The sequence below is a fragment of the Ciconia boyciana genome, chromosome 13, assembly GCF_034638445.1.
Source record: "Ciconia boyciana chromosome 13, ASM3463844v1, whole genome shotgun sequence".
NCBI lineage: Eukaryota > Metazoa > Chordata > Aves > Ciconiiformes > Ciconiidae > Ciconia > Ciconia boyciana.
Window position 1 is genome coordinate 12,621,693 of NC_132946.1, and position 22,864 is coordinate 12,644,556.

A 22,864-nucleotide genomic window follows, 5' to 3' on the forward strand; every position below is an offset into this window, starting at 1 on the left:
GCTGCCCCCCCGGCCAGCTTTCTCCTAGTTTATCTACTGAGCATGAGGCCATATGGTATGGAATAGCCTTTTGGCCAGATGGGGTCAGCTGTCCTGGCTGTGCCCCCTCCCAGCTTCTTGTGCACCCCCAGCCTTCTCAGTCCGTAGAGCATGAGAAGCTGAAGAGTCCTTGACTAGTGTAAGCACTACTTAGCAACAACTAAACCATCGGTGTGTTATCAACATTATTCTCATCCTAAATCCAAAACACAGCACTGCACCAGCTACTAGGAAGAAAATTAACTCTATCCCAGTTGAAACCAGGACAAGTATGTAAAAGCTTTAAGAGGCTGTGTGTTATAGCTCACCTTCTTCAGCATGATTGATCTGGTTGGTGAGGCATGTTTTATTGCACCATGGCAAAAAAAAAAGGGGGGGGGGGAACAAAATGTGAGACTCATACAAAGCATCATTTGCCAGAAAAAAGAACTAAAAGAACCAGCCTTAAGAAAGGCACAGAACAGCTAATATGATGCTCATCCTGAGGCAAGTCTCTTCCTTTTTCTCTCCTCCTCTATTTTGCATTTGTTCTTAATTTTCTGTGAAATGAATAAGGCGGAGAAGCTGGTGGTGGCAACAGTGGGCAGAAAAGTGATGTGGTCGGCACCATCCAAACTCTTCATTAGAAGGAATGTGGGTGGTCAGTCACAATTAACTGAGACAATAGGCCACCCCTTAACAAAATGATGACGATTTAATCAATAACGGGCTAGGACAAATACTAAATTATTTTTCCCTCTCTCTTTAGAAAGAAGGGAGATGAAAGAAGTATGAGCTGCTCTACTTGGGCTTTCTCTATTCTTTGTTCTGGAATAAATGGCAGAAATTAGCAGCCTCATAGGGGATTGACTGTTAGAGTATGTTTCTTTCATTGCTACCATTAAAATTTTGTCCATGAGCCTTGTGCTATCCAGTCATTCAGCTCCTGAGCCAATCATCCTAATGCTTGTGCCTTTCTTAAGAGCGTAACTCCTGTGTAGTGCACAAGTATTGGAAAACATTTCCCTCACCACTTACCCTTCTGTGGGAAGCACTGATATTTAAGCATCATTTCTGAACATTCATTAATTCTGTGTGGTGGCTTTGAATAAATGTTTTTCCTTTATGGCTGCAGTTAAAAGCCTTTGAAGATATTTGGCTAGGCCTGACAGGAACTGCTACTTCCTCATCTGTTCAGAGCCAAATCCTGGTGGAGGGGACTATTGATCAGAAAGAAAAAGTAAAAGTAGCTGCTTCTAAAGGAAAGGAGTGTTTTGAGTACTACATGGGGTATTTGAAAGGTATGTACCTTCATGGATGACACTCTTAGTTATATGATTTAGTTTTAGATAGTCCTGCAAGGAGCAGGGAGTTGGACTTGATGATCCTTGTGGGTCCCTCCCAGCTTGAGACATTCTGTGATTCACACCTGCCATTGGTATGAAGAGGCAGGAAGGAAGGCTATGTCTCTCTAGTGCCAAGCTAGCTCAGTTTCATGGCGATTCAAGCTATGGTCTTTCAGGTAATGAAAAGCCGAAGCTTAAAACTTGTTATACAAGGGTCAGTTTGGGAGACATTTGTATGCTTACTAGCCAGGGAAGGATTATAATAGATGGTGATCAAAGGCAGGATTCATTTCATCTTGATTTAACCATCTTAAAGTTCTGTGCCTCATTTAAGATAATAATTACATTCCAATTTCAATGAAGGGAAAGAGAAAGGCACCTCCAGAGGCTGATTCTACCCTCTGCTGGAACAGATATATGAAATAGGATGTATGAAAACACCCTCTGCAGGTGACTCTCTCAGCAGCAGTCAATCCTTACTGACAGCAGAGAGGAGAGAGGGCTGTTGGCTCAGACTAACTTTTAGATGATTAAAGTTAGGTGAAATGAGACCTGCTGCAAGTGTTTTCTGTTGTGACTCATCCACCTTTCAACTACATTAGATTTGTGTGCAAACCAGGTAGATTTGGTGGTATGACAATTGTCTCAAACTCATGTTGCTGACAATCCCAGTCCTAGTTTCAGTTATGGATTTGCTATTCCACACTTCTGCAGTGGAATTTCTCTCAGGTTCATGGCCTCACTTGTAGGTGCTGTGATGTATTTGAGATGAAGACCATTAGTTTGTGAATTACTGAAGTCAGAAGTTTGTAGAAATGATTCAACTCGACTCTCTCAACCCAGGTTCTGTGCGCACTTTGCCAACCATTTCTGCTTATGCTCGTCACTACTTGGGCAGAAACAACTTATGTGTGTGATGGGTGGATGAGTGACTGACACTCTTTCATTTATGGTCTAAGCCATTTTGAAATGTCAGCAACAAGGGACAGTGGAAAACTATAGTAGAAAAAAGCCTGTGAATCACTGTGACTGAGGGAATTATTTAGGTTTGTATTAATTCAGTGCTTTCTTTGCAGTAGCAAATCTGTATTTAAATCATTCACAAGGCACACAGAAGAGAAAAATCAAACACTGACACTGATCTAATTTTCTCCTGTTTATCTCCTCTTGTTTTTTTTTCTACAAACACCTAACACACTCAGACACTGATTGATCACCTAAGTAATTACAAAGCTGGCTTTGAAACAACGTCTGTCAGTGTTGTTCCTGTGAATGAAACACTTTCTTTTCATTCTCTAAGGGGATCTGGAAGAAGGAATGGAAGTCAGTGCTTGTACTGATGGGCAACAGATGGCTACTGTTAATACCTATCTCAATATCAATGGTGAAAGGCAAGAAAACATGGGACAAATGACTCTAACAGCTGTTAATGGAAGCTTGAGTTTTCTGGCTCATGGATGCGGGGATCCAGTTCTTAAGGCTGAGGTGAGACCCTTCAGTGGCAGCTAATTGCAGTGTGATTTTTCCAGAATATTGTTTAATCTTGTCAGTTTGATGGAGCATCTCCCAGGTAGGCTTCAGGTGTGAGTTTTGGTGAGTAACCAGGCAAACAGGGGAACGATGCAATTTCTAAACTCATAATAGCATTATTTTTCACTTTGGTGTGAAAAGATACCATGGGGAGAACTGAAAAGTTCAGCCATACCTAGAAAGCATAGAAAATATGGGACCCTCACCTAAAGGGTGTATTCTCTGAAGAGGGTAAGTAAATACAGCAAGAGCAGCAGTAATGTGCCAGGGCTGCTCAGCATGTTGGTTACATAACTGAGATTAGAATTCTTGAATGTGCTTTTACTTCTAATAGGGTTTCACATACTCTCTGCTTGGAGGAGGCTTTTCAGTTTTTCATCCTTAGACTCTTCTGTTCCCATTTCTAACCACTGAATAACGCAGAAGTTATTTCCCCTGAGAAACGGGAGGCCACTGTGGATCTTTGCTGGCATTTAAACTAGTACAAACTTGGAGTGATTTGGACCCAGCACAAGCAATTCTAAATCATAAATTCAAGGTTTTTATTAATCTTCTGACAGTACAAACTTAATGAAATTGGGAGCCTTCTGAAAGCCAAACTGATGGAGAAGATTAAGAAGTTTGATGGATATATGTGGAGATTCAGGAGATCAGTAAGTATCTGTACATCATCTGTGAAAGTACCATGAAATGTTCATGCAGTGTTAATTAAAAATCATTATATCGCATGCAGTTGTTTTGTTTTGCTCAAACATTTAAATGGTTAATCCTGTGCTAACCTGCAAGTCATACATAGACAAAAAACACGTTTCATGGTAAAGATCCTGTATCTCTGCACCAACACTGAGGAGTTCAGAATTGCCTTGGAATGGAGTCAAAGCTTTGCTTGTGACCACTGTGTATTTTGATATTTCTTCTTTTTTGGGAACCACCGTAGGTGCAGCAAGTTGATTTTCTGTCTGAAGCAGCTGGCTGGCCTTCGATAGCCTTGCAAAAGGTAGCAGGATTCCTCCACAGTGTGGGTAGAGCTGTTGCCCAGGTGTGGAAGCAAAGTGGAATCGGGCAGATACTGAGAAGCAAGCTCCCGCTTTACCTGGATAAAATTCAAGACACTGTCCAGCAAATGCAGAATGAATTGCAAAGTAAGCAAAACCATGCAAAGCAAGGAGGATAAGCACAGTGTCAGTGCAGGGCAAAACAAACTTGAGTGTAAAAGATGCTGAACAGCACACGTTCCTATTTTGATCTAGCAAAAAGTCCTGACCTTGGCTCTTAGTTTACAGAGTGGGAGCCTTGATGCAATAAGCCCTAAGTAACCTTAGTGTGACCACCTTTCTAACGAAATCATTGAAGAGGCGTTCTCTTGGACACAGGGGTCTGGGCTCAATTGGATTAGAACAGCCTAATTCCTAAGCTGAAGTGTTTCTGCTAACAGTTCCCTGGCAAGCATTTCCTCCCAAAGGGCTGTTCATATCCATCCTCGAGTTTTGAATGCTTATACTAATCAGATTTCACTTGATCCGGTTTTTCCAAGTCTATCAGTAGCTGCTCATGCACTGTTCAGCTGGACTATGGCCCATATTGAAACCATTGAGAAATGTGGTCAGCTGTAATTAGCTGAGAACACCTTCAGTTCTCACAAGATTAAAACCTCGCTTTGGGCCACTTACCTCTAGACTCTTCCCACTCAAAAGTGGGATTTTGTTGATATACTGTGTTTGAAATTAGTTGTGACCAAACCGTTCTGTTATTCCTTGAGCAGGTGCAGGTTGAGCTGTACAGCTCTGATGGTGGCATATTGCAAAGCATTCCTTACATGTATTTTGGAAAGCAGCAATGTATTTATAATATAAGGTGTATGAGTGGATCAGGGTTATAGCTAAATGCCTCTTTCGGTTTTTCAGAACGCTGTGTCCATGCACACAGCGGTGAAATGTGCCCAGCTGCCATGAAAACAAAGCTGCCGCTTCCTGTTTTCTGAGTCCCTCCTTCACTTATGCTGGAAGCTGTGGGGAACAAACAAACAAACAAACAGCCACTTTGTAACATACTAGCTAAGGTTGGTTTCCTGTAATGTGTTTGCTTCAGAGCCATTAGCAACTTTGAAGGATGCCTACTATGATGTAACCTTGAAGCCACTGGATGAAGTTTGGCAAGAGAAGACAGAAGAGTACATGAAGAAAATCCAGGCTTTTTTGCCCAGGATTGTGAAAGATGTGTGGCTAATGGAACCAATCCAGGTGGCATTAAAGGTGGTGAAAACAGGCTTGGATATGGTTGGTATAATTCAGTTCTCCATTTTTAATGGTTTGAAAGACAAGGTCTACAAATTGAAGTCTCAGCTTTGAACTATGGATACACAAAAAGAGTTAAATATTTATGCTATGGAAACAGTGCTGTTATCTTTCCACCTAACAAGCTTGGGCACAGCTAATTTACTGTCCTTGAAATATTTGAGCTGCTTTGAAAGCAGTACTTTTCTAGCTAGAGGAGGGGCTGTTTTACTAGTTTTGGTTGAAATCACAGCAGCAGTAATGTCATTCATGTAGCTTTTGCTTTTCTTCCATAGAGAGGAGGGATTGTGATTCCAACTAATAATGTACAAATAGGTTTGGGCTCTTCTAGTTGAAATAAGGAGCATAAAGGATATATCATGACACCAATTTATATTAACAAAGATATCAATCCTTGCAAGCTACTGAAGCACATTAACTCAGTGAAGTATTGGTATACTTTAAGTAATGTTGTTTTAGGAAGGATGTATTTCTGTCTGTTACTTGTTGCTGTGGTGACTAGTGTCTGTCTCTGGATATTAACCTCTAAATGACAGGATGCCGTCAGGCAAGCGACAGATGCAAGAGAGACTAAAGTGCTATTTCACTGACTATTGCTTTAAAACTCATTATCAAGTACTGACCCTGCCCTGAAGCCGTACTGAAGTCAGTTTTGTAATCTCCTTTTCTGGCTCTCCAATAGACTACACAGCAGATGCTCAGGTGGGCTGAGGCCATGTTTTCTAGAGCTGTGAGCAAGATTCGGAAGCCCTTACTCAACCTTTACAGTTTTTCAGCCAGGTAATTGGTGTTTTTTGCAGATCCCTGCTGCCGGGTAGTGTTCTAAATGGTTATGTGCATAGTTGCATCAGCTTGTACACTGATGGTTGTGGACAACCACCCGACCATTCTTTGCTTTGGGCACATGGCATTACACTGTAATGTTCATTTCTGTTGGCTACTGGGACAGGCTGCATTTCAGAAGAAGCTACTCAGCAGCAAACAGAATAGCAGTAACTATGATAACTGGCCTTATATGGCATGGTGTATTGCAGGTCTTAGCCATTGTACATCTTTGTTTTGCCATTCCAACCAGACTGTAGTTCTTACGAATATTTCACTTCCACATTTCTAATAACAAAGCAACTGCATTTCATCAGCTTAGCAGATAAGGGCACGTGCTGTTTTGTTTGTACTCTACAGGAACTGTTCAGTGGCAGTAAAACTGCCAGTACTTCCTAAAGCAGACCACTCCCTGGATCTGGCAAATATTACTAATTATCTCATTGAAGAAAAGCTAATGAGGCCTCTCCAAGACCTCTACAATATCAACATAGTTGCAGAGTATTATAGATTCAAACGGAGGATGATGGAGAGTCCCTTTGAATGTAAGCCCTTTCAGACTGCTGCTTTGTTTTGTAACTGGGTCTATTTCATTTAGTTCTAAATTTTACAAATTATATTTGGAATAGTAGTTTGCATAGCGATTATTGTTAATTAATAATTTTCCTATAAACTATATATAAAGTCTTTCTTGTAAAACTAATTGTATGTATAATATCAACACTTTGGGTAAAGCTGACATGCAACACTCCTTTACTTAATATTCATGCAAATTTTGAAACTCTTTACACTTCCTACTAGACTAGAAATCAGCAGGTGGCATTTATCTGTTTTATCTATATGCTTTTGTCAGTTGATACTATGGTCAATGCCAGTCATACCTGTTGGCCCTGGGTCTTGCCATGGAGGCTTTGTCCATACTTTGAAACTGGTGACATCACTTCTGTTGACTCTAGGATGAAAAAGCTCAGCCCTACCAAAACTTCAGAGACAATATTGCTTGAAAAAGCATTGCTAAATGCTAAAAGACTGCATTAACAGTCCCAGCTGTCCCTTGTAGATAATAGCTTTTCCAGAAAGAGCCATTTTTAAAGGCTTCCTCCCAGCAGGCAGGCACAATGGAGGGCACTGAAAGTGGGTCCTAGTGACCAAATAGTGTAAGAAGTGATACATCAGCAGGGTTCTCTGGACTGCGACTCTGCTTGATGCTCTGGTTTGGCAGGATATTTTTTGAGACAGTTTATTCTTGCTGTTTTCTGCATAGGAATGTATAATGTGTATGGGGGGGGGGGCGGCTTACAAATAGGACTATCAAGTAGCATGACTATAAATCAAGATGAGCTTTGAATCTTAATTCATGTTTCTCAAAATTTTAGGACACTCAGGTGGATCTATAATGAAAAAGGAATTATTAGATTGTTTCCTTTCTGGAGAAATTTTCATTGCAGAGCAACTTGTAACTAATTAAAATGCAATAATAGCTTGAGAAATTATTTTAAGAGTACGCCAGCCAGAAGCTGTTTGTGTTGCAGTATGCAAGTAGTAGCACAGCACATACTGCTCTGTGGAAAACTCACTGATATTTCTTCTGAAATACCGTTCTCTAGATCATGCTATGTTAATGGGGACCAAGCATCTTATGACTTTTGATGGAAAAATTTATGATTTGGCATCAAAGTGCAGTGTACTTCTTGCCAAGGATTTTGTTCGCAATACTTTCACTGTAATACTAAACGAGGAAACTAGTAACTCAAGATCACTGTATGTGGAGATGAACCAGTCCGTGATCGGTATCTACCCAAGACTGAAGGTAGGAGGGGAAAGTCAAACATTCTTCCTTTGCAGACCAGAAATTATCTTCAACCAACCAACCAACAACAACAACAACAACAAGTCTTCAAAATATTAATGCTCAAAACATAGATCGGAACAGCTCTCAGTTGGAAGTGCTAGAAAGTAACCACTGTTTAATCAGGAAATAACTCCCCAAAACAAAAACAGTTCTAAGTCACGGGCTTCCTCTTTGCTCTCTGGGTACTTAAGAGAGGCTCGACAAACTTTTCAGCTTTCCTCTTACATGGTCTAAGAGAATGGCAGTTAGAGAGGTCTGGACAACAAACTGGGCCCTTAGCCTCAGTGTACCTGGGAGACTTTGTGCTTTCCCGCTCTTTCAGAAGTTTAACACAACCCCGTTCTTATTCCCTAACTCTGGGCCGAGCAAAGTTGATGCCATCCCACCTGCCAACCCAGACTGAGCTTGCCTGTCACTGAACTTTCATTGTGACATATTTGAAATTACGTTTTCATTTTAAAACAGATATCCAAGATGTACAACTCTTCCTTTATGGAAGAGAACTGCCAAGTACTGGATCAATCCCTTGAAAAGAATACCACTAATTCAAAGAGAGAAACCAACAAAATAGAAGTATCTAATCAGAAAGGAGTTTCTGTCTCTTGTGACTTTCAGTACGATCTCTGTACTATCACTCTGGCTGGATGGCACCATGGTGAGTATTGATCGTACAGCTTGTGTCAGCTGTTAGTCATTTTTTCTGTATCTCCAAATTGTCATCACCTGTAGTAGCAGTGTGTGGGTTGTCTTTCACTTGCCTTTCCCCTCTTCATTTATACACACCCTGGAAATGGCCCTAGGCACTCCCAGTTATTGCCAAATAAAGCACGGTATGTATCACTCCAGTAAGAACAGCAAGCGTTTACCTAGGTTACTACTGTTTCAATGCAATAAAGCAGACAGAAATAGGGGGTAGATGTAATGCAGTCAGCCCAACCCCAAACGCTGCCTGAGAATCACTGCTCTATAGCAGGTTTATCTTGTCAAACCTGCAAGAGCATGAAAGAGAGAGGCCTAAAAGCTTCCAGGATTTTTGGTATACTTGGAATACATTCCCCACACTGTTCTAAAACTCAGACCCCTGAGATTAGCAGCGAATGGATATGATGCCTTTATCTGGTCAGGAGAAGCAAATGAACAGCTAACGAGATGGCAGTGCAGTCTGAGAAAAATTCATAATGGATGCCTGGGCATACTTTCCTGCATTACAGCTGAGCTCTGTGTACAGAGCCCAGAGACAGCTTCTAAAATTTTCCTGTGTCTACTCGTGACAACTACTATTTTACTCCATTTCATTTTCACTCCAGGTATTTCAGCTGGGCTCTTTGGTACCAATGATAATGAAGCTGGAAATGAATGGATACTTCCCAATCGTTCCTTCGCTGACAACGTGCAAGAGTTCGCACAGAGCTGGCAGGTAATGAGCTGAAGGCCTTCTTTCTATGCAGATTACCAATGGTGCTGGAGCACAAAGGGCAACATGCGACATACTGTTTTGGCTGAGATGAACTAAAACTAGACAGTGAAAACAGCAGCATACTGCATATAATTTGTTTCCCTGTGTTTAACCAGGGAAATGGTTGCACGTATTTGCCAAAAACCATGCAAGAATTCCCTGTAGATAGGCGTTGAGCATTTTTGGCCTAAGTCGTAAGGTAAAACATGGGGGCTGCTTCTCCTATTAGAAGAAAGTGATGTTGGAACCAAGTATCTTTGATGTTTTCGTACTTAGAACACCTTTTTCTGGAATGTAGAGCCAGGTGGTACAAACCCATAGGTCATCAGTCAGTCACCAGTTTGTACCAGGAAGTTTTCCCTCTTGGAAGTTTCCTTTCAAGCCATTTGTTGTAGCTGGGTATGTTTAGCCTCTTAATTTTTTTTGTTCTGCCTGCTTTTCATCTTATCAAGGAACAAAACTTTAGAAACAGTGACTAGTAAAGTTGCTTTCCATCCCCATACCACTAAGTGCTGAGACTTTTTTGGAGGGTTAGCTGCTACTGATTCAGTTATTCACTTGCACAAAAGAATTCCTATAACTATCTTAAATAAAAGTTGTAACTCTTTTACTCTTACACCAGTAATGTTATACCTCTTTGCTTCAAAGAGACTTAACCTTAATTCATGTAATTTATCTTCAGCTGAAAATAATCTAAATATGAAAATATGCAGGTGTATATAGCCATTTGTGAATGCAACTGACCAAAAAAAAAAAGTAGCCTTACTGTGCTCTCAAGCCATGTTGACAGGATCCTCTAAATCCCTTCAAGCCTAATTGGAGAATCTATTACAAAAAAAAGAAACCAGCATCTTATTACTACTAAGATTTTGTGACTCTTCCCTTTACCTTCTCTCACCAGAAGATGTCTGAGTTCTGGGCACACACAGAAATGCTACTATTTTCAGCTTTATTTCAGTACTTTACTTTAAAAAAGAGGATTGCTTCAAGTATCTTGCACTTTTCCTTGCTGTTGGAGAGATCTATCTAATGAGTTTGCAGCCTATGTTTATGTTAATAATGGGGTGGGATCATGACATGACTGACTGTAGGTATAATTTTCTTAATTGCTACAAATACTAACTTCTAATATGTTCATAAAAATGCAACCATCTAATGCAAAACTACCCAGAGAAGCTGAACCAAACATAATAATCAATTAAAAGCAATACATAAGAAACTTACTGTCATAAACAAGCTGGGAAGTCATGTATGTTCTTCTTTAAGTGGCTGATGGCATAATGGCTGCGCTTACACTATTGATTTGTACGTTTTATTTGCACGCCACGGCATCTTTGCAGTGCTGTATACTGCCAAGAAAAATTTATAGATTACTCTAGGTGAACTCTCTGCTGTTTGCAGTCATACCCCATTCAGAAAAATGTAATAAAAAGACTGACTTGCCAGCAATGTACTGTTGTCATACATCATTAAAGCAATGGCCAGAAATACAAATGTGCCAAGTCAGTGGTTCATGCAAAGTCTTAGAAACTTTTCTAAAGCGGTAGGAAGAGATGATACGGTGGAAATAACCAGTTCAAACAGCCAGTGTATTCAGCTGTGCTGATAAAACGGAGCTTGCAAAATCCTTCCTGACCAGGAGTTTTAGCACAACTATATGTGATACAGAAAGCAAAACCACAATCAGGTTAAATCTGGCCAGGTATCCCAGCCTGAAATAAAAGCTGTCAGTCACTCTGCATTACTGGAGTCACCTCGCATTGAGCTATAAACTCAGACTGGCAACTCGCTACCAGGAGCTCTATTACAAGCCTTCGTCATACACTGACCTTGCAAATAACATCAGTGAAGTTCTAGTGTTACAAGACCAGCTAATGTACAAAATGAGGAGGTTAATAAGGAGACTGCAAATGTCTGACCCCTGCAGGATGAGGGTTATCTGAGAGATTAAACTGGCAGTTAATTTTTCTTAGTAATTAAAATAACTTGAATTTACACTTGCTTAATGAACTTCTAAACTTAAAGATGTGCCAGGAAATTACTGGTGAAAGAAATAGTAAGTTGCTGATCTGATACAGAGTACTAAAAACAGTGTTCAGTCAAAACAAATCCTAAGAAACTTTAGCAAATGCTGCTCATTATGAGTTCTGTTAATATCTGGTATCGTCAGCTTTTGACTGGTGTGCTAAGGGACCTTACCTGAACCATGTATGACAAAAATCCATTCACACTTTATTGTCGAAAAATGCTTGTAATTGTAGGGATCTCCAGTTCGGGTCTTTTGTTTGGTTTTTTTTTTTAAAAGCCTTTTTGTTGTTTATTACCTATGAATAACCCAGCACTGATATGAAGATTTTTTTTTTCCTCCAACAAAAAGATGTAGTAAAAGCACAACTCCGATCTGTCATATATAATAAAAGTTAAGACAACTAGCCAACTACTTACTGTGTCAGCAGCCACCCACCAAAATCCTTCAGTGGATAACAAAATCGATAGAAAAAGGAAACAATGTCTGTAATCTGTAATATTTATGAGACATACATTTTTGTTTATGAAGAGTGCAAGATACTTCTCAATATTAATGAACAATAAACGTTAATCAGAGCAGTGTACTGAGCTGCCCATATCTTCCTTCAAACCGTCTCACACTGGAAATCTGAAGAATTCATGCTACACTGATGTTTAAAAAAAACCAAACAAAACCCCCAACTTGAGTAATTCTGTGTTCCCAGGTGAACAAGTGCAGTCTTGTACAGAAGAAAGTGAAGCCATGTCCAATTACAGCTAAGCAGAAAGTCTGTAAAGTGTTTTTTGAGGAATCACATTCACTTCTTAGGAACTGCTTCAAAGTTGTAAGTATAACTGCAGCCACCAGAGGACTATCTGAATATCCACGTCATACTGCAAAGGAATACACATAATTGTTGCAAGGATATAGTTGTTGCGGAAAACTTTAGAAGTAATCATAACAACAATCCAGACAGAAAAAAAAAATGTTATATCACCATAAGTATAAATTAAGGTCCTTGACATCCACAAAATAGTGGCATGACTTTGCACTACTCTTTAGTGCGATAAACCCTTCAATGTTAGGAAGAGAATAAAGGTTTGTGAATGGCCCTAAGGGAGGGCGGGGGGGGACGACAGACACAGATCAAACTTCCCTTTCAGTTCACCTGCAGGTGTATTGCCAGATTGCTGTCTCCAGAACAGATGTATGCTTGTACCCTGCACACCACTCCTCTAAACAATCCCCTTTGTGTTAAAGGTGGACCCTGAACCATTCTACAGCATGTGTACATACGACACCTGTGAATCGCACGAGTTGAAGGCTGCCTGCAGCTTAGCAGCAGCTTTTGTTCATTTGTGCAACCGAAATTTTGTCCCTGTGGAAATTCCTCCTCAGTGGTAAGTTTCGTTTTCTTTTCATCCTGAATATTCTGACTGCATTGCTCCAGTACTTACATGTCTTTTATTCAAGAGCACATGAGAAAATAAAACTAATGAATCTTGACTATGGGCCTGAGCAAAAATGATCCTGTTCCTGGAATTACTCTTCTTGCTCCTTGTCTATCTCACCTTTTCTGCTGTTCACTCAGAATGACACTGTAACCCATCCAATTCATACTCTCTAATGGCTTGCTTATTTCCTCTTGATTTGCTATGTAGGAGGAGGCAGAAGGATACTTGCAGAATATGCTGTGATTGTCCCTAGGAGTTCCACTTCTCAGATACTATTTTTGTTTCAATTTTTTTTGTCTGAATAATGCCTTTGGATTCCTCTTAACAGTAATACGTATTATATAGACACACTGAACATAGTGACCTATTTTTGTACTTTTCAGTCTATTTTGATGAAATCTATCTTCTGTAAACTTAACCTAGAATTTCAAGATTATCAATATTTGCATTTTAATGCAGCTGTCATCTGGATAGCTGTCTTCCGGAAATCTGTTTAAAAATGCAAAGAAAGCTGAAAAGCCTGAAAAGGGCAGTAGTGCTGGCTTGAAATTTCTGGCATTACAATCCTTGCCCATTTCTGTTGTTATTGTGCAACTTAGTTATGGATCCTCACATTTTTTGGTGAAGGTGCACACATTGCTGCAGAAACTAGATTAGGACACTTACTGCTCTAAAAGAGACTGGAATTGTGTTCTGCTAACTGTATCTGCATTACTTGGTAAGTGCAGAATTTTAAGGAAAGAATTCTTCTTGTGTAAAGAAAAAACCTGTGCAAGTCCACAGCCCCAAAATACTTGTTAGTAATACAATTTAGCCCTGTCTTATTTATTTTATTCAGTTACTGCAGTTACTGCACAGTTCAACTGTACAGTTGCCATTTCCCGTATGCGCTATCTTACTCTTGTCCAACTTAGCTATTTGGCACTATAAGTACCTAAAGAACAACAGCTGTCTGTGCCAGAGAACTGTGGTAATCTGAAACACCTTACCATATCAGGATGGTAGTGGCTCTATATTTCGGCATTTTTGTATTATGTATGTTCACTAATTTGCACTATACATCTTCTCTACCGGTTTTTTATTAAACTCTGTCTCCATTGGATATTCTGTGTACAGCACCTTCTTTGAACTATGATATTTATAGACTACAAATTACTATATAAATAATGATATATAAACAATAACTTTTACCATTTGAGTAATATTGTTGACTAACCACATATTGCTGTCTTAAATGACCAAGAACATCCCCAAAACGTACTCTTTTATTTGTCTGCATTATGTTATTCCTTAGTTTAGACAAAAAAAAAAAAGGACAAAGCCTTCTCTGAAATTTGCTGTATGCTTGTATCTTTTCACTGAATGAGAATATTAAAGGAAACACACATACAAATTATTGTCACGCTAATTACTGATCCACTTGCCCAAGTAATAACTTAGGATGTAATTATATTTTTACAAGACTGCAATCAAAACATTTACTCTAAATGGCAGAATCATGCAGAAGAGCCAATTATACTTTTGCTTGAAATGAAGCACTTGGGTTTACACTCCTTTTATGCTCCATGCTTTGCTAAGGCTTGGTAATGAGAAAACAGGGTGGGTTTTTTAATATATGCAATGAAATGTTATTCATTTGCCTTTGTAAACTCACTACCCCCTCAAAAGAGTGATTTGGTGACTACAAACGTATTTGTGGTATGCTTAAAAAAAATTTTACAATTATTTGCTGAATTCTCACCCACTAAGGAAGGGAATAACTATGACTGTAGATGATTGTGTTAGCCATAAAATAAAAACCTAGAAAAAGAACACTTGGTATGTAAGTGCATCACATGCATACACTCCCATACGTGGTAATTGTGCCACATGTCATCATCTGCCTTATGTATTCAGTTCACCCAGTGTGTATGCAGTAGATGGCCATGAAATTTCTGGGTAGTAACTTGTAGGCAGTAAGTGGTTTTAGCTCCAATAGTTTATATAAACTCTTCAACATATTAATATGAAAGAGACAAATTTTGTTAAATGTGAGCCTGAACATTCAGTTGAAAACAGAGTTTTAGAATGGCTCAGTAGCCAAAAGATTGAAGTCAGCTAGTGCTGCTAGTTTACATTATCCCATTTCTGAGGAAAGGGATTGGAATTAGAGTGGATCACAAGCTCAGTTAACAACAATAACATGCTATTAAAGCATGCTATTAAACAAGCAAAATATACTGGGGATGTACACATGAATAAACATATTTAAGACAAGAAATAATTATTCTCTATTCAGCTTATTTTATGCATCCAGCTTTGGACACCATGTTTTAGTTAAGTTGTGAACCAGCTGACAGAAGTCCAGAGGTCTCTCTGTGGGAAAAAAAAATTGAAGGGCTGAGGAAAGATATGAGTTAAGTCTTTAAATATGTAAGCACACTGAAGAGAAGGAAGTGTAGCAGACCAAATTGCAGTAAGGGAGAATTAACGTTTGCTATTGTGAAAGAGCTTATAATGGCCAGGCTAGTCACGCATTGTGACTAGCCATCTAAGGTCATGAGAACAAGAGACAAAATGTCAGTCAGTCATAGCTAGAGTCATAGCTCTGCACTACTTTCTAGAAATTCATTCTTGTCAAGGATCTTCCATTGGATAGCTGAAGTAGCCGATCCATAAACTTTAGTAATAATGCTGCTCTTTGCCTCCTAAATGTGAATTTATCATCAAACATGAACAAAAACCTTAGCTCTTTATTTCAGTTTAGTGTATCTAAGACGAAATTGTATCTAAAGTGCTACAATACTTTTTCCCACAGCTTTTTGATAATGTCATAAATATATCTGCTGCTATTTTTCCCTTCTTAGATTTCTTGTAATTCAGCATAATAACAGCTTGTATTACATGTCACTTGTCACTTTCTATCCTTTAAGTACTTACTAACTACTTAACTGGATTTAATCTCTTCTTCATTTCAGCTTGAGCCAGTTCTGAATGACAGATACCAGCCCTGAGGATGGAAGAACCCTTTCAGCACCCAAAATAAAACAGCTATTTTAGGTAGACGAGCTAGAGGCAATAGTAGGGAGAACAGTAAAAGTGTGAACGAATTAGTGTTAGGACTATGAATATAATGAAGCATATATAGTATAAAAGGAAGGCTTTTCACCCAGAAACAGCTGAACGTAAGAGGAATTATTTCAGTACAGTGACAAACTGTTATCAACCAGAAGAAATTGGACATAAGAGTATCAGTTACTTTAAAAAAATTCTACCGTTCAGTGGCAAAATTGCCTCTTCACAAGCCTTGAACCATAACATGAATACATTTAAAAGATGACAAAAGGCCTTTTCCAGCTCAGATTAGTACATAGTACAAGTGGGCTACTCTGTATCAGTGGCTTTGAACCTGTGCAGAGATGCTGACTTCTTTTTTCTCCAGAACTGAAACTCAGCTGTTCAGTAAATTCTGGAGAAAGTGACCTTCTTCCAGGGAAGTGCCCCAACACGCAAGAGGGCTATGATAGAAGATGGTTAAATAATTAAAAGCATTTAATCATTTTCTCATTTTTATGCTGGCTGATTCCTCCCTTTGCGTCTTTAGAACCCCCTTCTCAGAAATAGCTCTACATGTTGGGAAAAGGTGACCAATACCTGTCCTATTCATAAAGTAGCCTTAAGGCGTTATAGATACTGTTGCATGGAAGTGTCCCATCTGTTTAATTACCTTCTATATTGTAAGTCTATTGATAAAAAAAATGCTTTTCATTTCTCCACACGGTACCAGGAATGCAATTATTCCTTAATAAAAGGTAACACTGCGAATCCTTCAGATGTCTTTGCATAATATGCAGACATTGAAATAATGGTATTCTGAACTATGAAATAATGTTAATAAACATTTGACTTCCTTAGTTTTATGTGGGAGTGCATTTTTACTGATTATTCATAAGAATAAAGTTGTACTGATCTACAGAGTTGGAACTGGCTGGGTTTAAATGGCTCCTATTGTTGTTCATAGAGACAAAAATAGCAGCTGGCCTCAATTATCTTATGTATGCTGCTTTAGTCTACGCTCGCTTTCTGAACACTTACACTGTAGTTTTATACAAATTCTAAGTAAAACATGATGCTCACACTAGTCAGGAAAAATTCCTACAAGTGTTAGGATTCCCACAAGCATGAGATGCTGCTATACAAAACATGGTAGAAATCAAGTCTTCCTGTGTAATAAGTTTATAACTGCTTACTTACAGAGAAGAGGTGTTTATAATGAAGCCAAAATTGTATGAAATTGTTCTGAAAGTTAAAGAATATTTATACCAGTTACTGATTAAAAAAATGTGTAATCTTCTCCCCATCACTTAATGCTCGCTAAGCACACCAATCACCTTTGAAAAAAATACTGAGGTAACAGTTGAAAGAACAAAGTAAAATGTCAGCAAATAATGCAAAAGATTCAGAAGAGCTGCTTTACTTTTCAGCTAATTGCAGTGCAGTTAGGGATACAGAAATACAGAAAAGAGTTTAACTACATGCTAACTGTAGACAGCAACACTGAGATGGATGCAGATACTGGGTTTCCTAGAAGCTGCATGTAACATCCCAAAGGTGATAAAGAAGCCATTTAAACACCAATGAACATTTTAAACTACACCTCACCCTGTAACTTCTCAGTCATGTGCTCCGCTGTGCAACAGCAACAAAAATCACAGACAAACCCACATTCTACTGTAGAACTTGAGACATGAGTTAAAAGGTGAAAAAGTGAGAATTCCCACTACCCAGTAGAGCCCTACAGTACCAAACTCCTCGCAGAGCTGTCCTAAGCTGCTGCAGGAGTGACTCTGTCTCTCTCTCCCCTGGGAAACCCAGAGACAGGGCACTTCAGCGACCCTCAAACCTAGGTGGTACAGAAGCCACCAACAGCCATTTACTCATTAGGTAAAGCACAGCTAAACTCTAAGTCAAAGCACTCACTAGAAGTCTTTTGTTTAGAAGCTTGACATTCAACTTTGCTAAGAGCGTCTTTTGCTTTGATTTCCTAGGAAAGCACTTTTTAACGTGAACTGACATAAAAGCATCCAGTCTTGACTTTAAAACCCTTAAAAGTTACTGTTTTACTAATGTAATTGCAGGCCTTTCTGAAGCACTACTTCAGTTCAGCAGCAGATCTCCTTCCAATCAACTGTCAAGCAACATTTAATAGCTTTGTACTGATCAAATATGCTAGGGGGTTGGAACAAACCTGGGGAACAAACTATGGGAACAAACTTGCTAGGGGGTTGGAACCAGAGTTTATGTCTGGGTTTTTAGTGAGTTCAAGTGTACAGTACAGAGCCAGACGGATACTGAAACACCCTAAATCAAGCAATGAAGAGAGCTAGATCTTATTATGCTTGGAACTGACTGTTAGCAAATGAGCAAAGAAACCCCAGATGCTTTAACTCGTGAGCCTCTGGATGGGAGAGGGTGGTAAAAGATGCAAAGAAATCCTCTACAAATCCAATCCAGCCCTACGTAAATCTAATACAATCCTTTATAAATACAACTTTTCAGATGCATTCAGTGAATATGCATCACTGCCAGATAGACTAACAGTAGTTTCACTCCCGACAGCCACTGCACTGTACACCCACCAACTATGTACGACAGGGGTTACAAGCCGTATTTAATTCTGACATTAATTTACTGACACTAGCAAGGAAGCAGCAGACCTTTTAGCTCTTTATTTCCAGGGTTTTACTGCCTAGTTAGAAGGTATGGCGAAGTGAATTTATTTGGAATGAGCTTCAGGTTTCTGGCATAAGCAGCATTCAGATGGAACAGTATCTATCACCAGACAAAAACAGTTGCCATCCAATATGCTGACCACATGGATCATTTCTGAAAGGCTACAGCATCCCACAAGTGGTTTTTTTCCCAGCATTAAAAACAATAAATAAACCCAGACTGCCAAAATTCTGTATGTATGTGTGTTTTGGCATTTCATCACTAGGGTCTCAGAGCACAGGACTTCCATTACACAACTGCCTCTGATGTGGTCTGGTTTGGAATTCTAAACTCAAGGCTGGAATTGCACTCTGAAATCCAGTCCTTAATCTGTAAAGATCTCATTTAAAGATCTACTTAAAAGACAGTATTTAATTTCCATACGCTTTGAAAACATAATCCCACAATTTTAAAATTTAGTTATCACCACTTGAGTCTTGTCTTAAATTGTACAATTAGAGAGTATCTTCCCTCCCTATATGCATTCCTAATTAACATAACTATTGCTGGACAATATAGTCCCAAACTACAAAGCCATACCACATAGATAATGCAATGTTTTCTTTAGGACTCAAATTCTCTTTAGACAAGAGGGGAAATAAGAGTAGTAATAGTTCTGCTTTTTAGAGTTTTTTTTTTAATTTGATTTCATAGGGTTTTTTTTTTTTTCACAGGAGGAGGAAAGAAACAAAATATACTTAAGAATAACTTAACTAAAAATAGCATACAGTGGAACAAGAAAGGAAACCTTCAAAGAGAAAAATGCACTTAGGCACAGCAAGCTTGTTTCATGAGGTGGTAAAAGTATTTGCATCTTGAACCTGGGGAACTTATTGCAAGGAATCCTGCACTGCATCTTTTCAGTTAATTTCACTTCATTGGAACACATGGGTTATTACTGTATCACTTTCAGTATTTCAGAAACACAGAAACCAGAGAGGTATTTAAGTACAAGACTCTGCTTACAGTTAGAAAGAGACATCTGTCTTACAAGTAGAGTTTACCAACTTGGTTATTACTGAAAGAGAAAACACAGGCAAATATGTTATTTCCAACCACAACCTAAATGTACTGAAACACATTTTGCCTTCATTCCACGTATCGAGTTCACCCTGGTAACACGAGTTCTGTGCAGCTCTTGCTGCCAAGAATACACCGCTATAGGAATGACTATCTAAACACATGTTCCTAGTAACAGCAACTAACATATGTAGAAACGTAGTATTCTTGATAGCATAGACATGTTACTCAGAAATAACTCAAATAAGTGTTTCTCAAATCTGTTGGTATAAAAAGAGACTGTGAAAGAGATGAACATTGTGATTATTATCAGATATGCACCTATCCCTCCACTTAACTCTGAGCCCGACTTCTCTCTTCGGTTTACTCCAAGAGTAACTGGTGGTTGTTTGAAACCACAAATACACAGAATGGCCCAATGTTCTGCACCAAAAAAAGGGGGGGGGAATATGTTTCCAGTTACTTTAGGCAGAAGAAAAAGTATCTAGGGGATGACTCTGTGCAAATCCTCCACTTCAAGGCTCCACATATTCTTATGCACGGGGTTTTCAGAAAGATCTGTCATCTTTATTGCTCGAAGAATAGGCTCAGGACTGCAGGACCGCACCACACCCATCACCATTACATACTTCCCTAAAAAAAACAAGCAAGCATGAAATTTAATTAACCCCTGTATTTTCATTTATGTTTAATTCAGAAAGCAAAATATTTAAAACCAAATAGTTAAACAGTTTGAATTAAAGCTGCCAATACTTGCAAGAAAACTCAAGGAACTAGGATTGCTTAGCACTAAATTCCAGAAAAAGGCTTCATTATCCATATAACCATTTTTACAGTAGATTTTACTAGATTTTCACACAGTAAGAGTCAAAACCAGCACACAATTCCTCCTTCTGCCATGCAAGTGGAAGGAGGACAATTCAGAAGACTGAAAATTGAGCAACGTGGCTATTTTGTACCACAATTCCTGTGATGCTGCAGTCCAGCACTTCTCCAGTTGAATTAACAGTACTGGTGAAGGGAAGGGGGGGAAAAAAAAAAAAAAAAAAGAAAAATCCCCATCCTTGCTCCTAGACTCACAGCTCCTCTCTGCAGCACCCTAGTTTGATTGAACATTTCCTGTAACTGTGGAGAACTGAAAACAGGCCCTATACTTGCTGGAGCTTATATGGGAAAAAAGCACGTCTTCATACTGACTGCCACAAACGCACTCCCCTGCTGCAACACACGCTGCTCCTTCTGTGACTGCTACAGCAGCACAACTTTTTCAGGATGCCTCGTCTATGGATGATGGTGTATGTGCAAGCCTACCCTCTTTGCAGCTGCGTGAGCTCAGTGTGGCCCCCAGACACGTACTTGGCAGGCAACAGGCAAGAACCATCCTTAACACCCCACGTAGCCAGTGGGCACGCAGGCCTGCAGGAGTGTCCTGCCTTCACACAACGGGAGCATGCAGCGCCCCTGTGCAGGAAGCACCGTTACATTAGTGGGCATGAGACACCTCGTGTACTCGTGCCCAGGAGAGCCGCATGTGATGGCCCGTGGTGCGAGCGAGAACGCCCTCGGCGGCCCGCACCCAGGCGTACGCGGGAGCGTGCCGCTGCACCCACCGTCCCCGGGCAGCGCCGCAGGGGCTGCGTGCTGTACCCTGCATGCGCCCCACGCCGGTGTAGCTGTCCCACCTGGGGACTGACACCTTCCACAGGCTCCTGCGGCGTGAGGTGAGGTACCCGACGGGCAGCAGGAAAGAATCTGCTGAAATACTTTAAAGTAAATACGGGGAGGGAAAGCGCCCCGCCACACCGGGGGGGGGAGCCCCCACCCCCCGGGGGCCACTCAGTGCCCGCCCCTCGCGCCGGCCGGTACCTGCGCTGAGGCAGGGCCGCCCTTTAGGCACCTCCTCCACCCCCAGCACGGTGAAGGGGCCGCTGCCGTCCTGCAGCCGGGCCCAGCCGCCGCGCGCGCCGCCGCGCTCCACCTCCAGCACAGTGCCCTGCATCCACACGGCCCGCAAGCGCAGCGGCGCCCGGCCCGCCTCCGCCCGACCCAGCTGCCACGTCCCGCCGGCGCCCCGCACCGCCCCCCGCAGCTGGGCGGCCAGCACCTTCACCGGCGGCCCTGGCACGTCCCCAGCCATGCCGTCGCGCCGGGAGGCCACCGCCGCCGAGGCCGGCCTGAGGCGGGCGTGGGGAGGCCGGTGCCCGCGGTGCGCAGCCGCTGAGGGAGGGGAAGGGCGGGCCCCGGCACGCGGCCCAGCCCGCCCCCGCGGCAGACGTTAGCGGCGCCTCCAGAGGAGAGGCGGGGCGCCGCCACCTGAGGGCGGGAGAGCAGAGCCGGGGCGCCGCCGCCTGAGGGCGGGAGAGCAGAGCCGGGGCGCCGCCGCCGGAGGCGGGGAGAGCAGAGCCCCGGCGCCGCCGCCTGAGGGGGGAAGAGCAGAGCCGGGGCCCCGCCACCTGAGGAGGGGGAGAGCAAAGCCGGGGCGCCGCCGCCTGAGGGGAGGAGAGCAGAGCCCCAGTGCCGCCACCTGAGGGGGGGAGAGCAGAGCCGTGGCGCTGCCGCCGGGGAGGGGCCGGGGGATGGCGGGGACCCGCTTCAGGGCCCGGCGGCACGCCTCGGGGCGCGGAGGCGGCGGGAGCAACGGCCGGCTGGCTGCGTTACTTTACAATAAAGCTAGGGAGGAGTAGTCTGCTTGTGTGTGCGTGGTGGTTGAGCTGTGCCCTGCGCCGCTTTGTTTTACTCTCACATAAAGAGCGGCATTCACTGTTAACTCTGCAGGGCTGCTGCCCGCCGCCATCGGCGCTCCGTCAGCGAGAAACCACTCGCCTGAGGAGGGCAGAGGGAGCACAAACACCCTGTTCTCCAGAACCGGACACGCCGCCTCGCACAGCCAGCGCATCTGCTGCCGAATTTTCTGCGTTAAAAACAACAATGGCTTATATGGATAATAAGGTACTTGGCACAGGTGTGCTCCTGTTGATGCCAGTTGCAGACGAGAAGTTACTCCCAGGTGGTTTACCTGCTCCCAACAAGCCACCCGTGCACAGCTGCTCCGGTGGCTGTAATCTGTGACTTGCTGAAAAAAGTGTGCCCTTCACTCGACAGCTCTGGGCCAGCATCCCCCTCTTCCACCGGTGATAATTTATTAAGAGCCTCTCCAGAGCTTTAGACCAGCTGGTTCTCATTTCACCCGAATTCAATTCAGGATTGACTCCTTTATGTGCAAAAACCAGTGTAAAATCAGATTCAATGGTTTAGTTTGAGCAGAAAATACTTTTTGCTGTGTCTCAACTTCATCTGAGTGAAGTCACCCTGC

At 41.6% G+C, this 22,864-nt stretch overlaps 2 protein-coding genes across 2 annotated transcripts in view; one reads left to right on the forward strand and one right to left on the reverse strand.

The window, feature by feature from the left end:
* The window catches only part of LOC140659139 (uncharacterized), a 104,420-nt gene extending 87,704 nt beyond the window's left edge, over nucleotides 1-16,716 (forward strand). Inside the window, exons 60-72 of the mRNA XM_072878403.1 lie at nucleotides 1,154-1,319; nucleotides 2,665-2,849; nucleotides 3,455-3,547; nucleotides 3,832-4,036; nucleotides 4,983-5,170; nucleotides 5,871-5,968; nucleotides 6,371-6,555; nucleotides 7,618-7,820; nucleotides 8,328-8,517; nucleotides 9,170-9,279; nucleotides 12,051-12,170; nucleotides 12,587-12,726; nucleotides 15,738-16,716. Coding sequence (XP_072734504.1) covers nucleotides 1,154-1,319; nucleotides 2,665-2,849; nucleotides 3,455-3,547; nucleotides 3,832-4,036; nucleotides 4,983-5,170; nucleotides 5,871-5,968; nucleotides 6,371-6,555; nucleotides 7,618-7,820; nucleotides 8,328-8,517; nucleotides 9,170-9,279; nucleotides 12,051-12,170; nucleotides 12,587-12,726; nucleotides 15,738-15,753 — 1,899 coding nt within the window. The 3' untranslated portion in view covers nucleotides 15,754-16,716. The remainder of the gene's footprint in view (nucleotides 1-1,153; nucleotides 1,320-2,664; nucleotides 2,850-3,454; nucleotides 3,548-3,831; nucleotides 4,037-4,982; nucleotides 5,171-5,870; nucleotides 5,969-6,370; nucleotides 6,556-7,617; nucleotides 7,821-8,327; nucleotides 8,518-9,169; nucleotides 9,280-12,050; nucleotides 12,171-12,586; nucleotides 12,727-15,737) is intronic.
* Nucleotides 16,717-17,214: 498 nt separating this feature from the next.
* On the reverse strand, nucleotides 17,215-21,800 carry RMI2 (RecQ mediated genome instability 2). The gene is made up of 2 exons (XM_072878560.1): nucleotides 21,418-21,800; nucleotides 17,215-20,184 (listed from the first exon to the last, which is right to left on the reverse strand). Exons 1-2 carry the CDS (start codon nucleotides 21,686-21,688, stop codon nucleotides 20,036-20,038), a joined length of 420 nt encoding a protein of 139 aa, XP_072734661.1. The 5' UTR covers nucleotides 21,689-21,800; the 3' UTR covers nucleotides 17,215-20,035.
* Nucleotides 21,801-22,864: the final 1,064 nt, after the last annotated feature.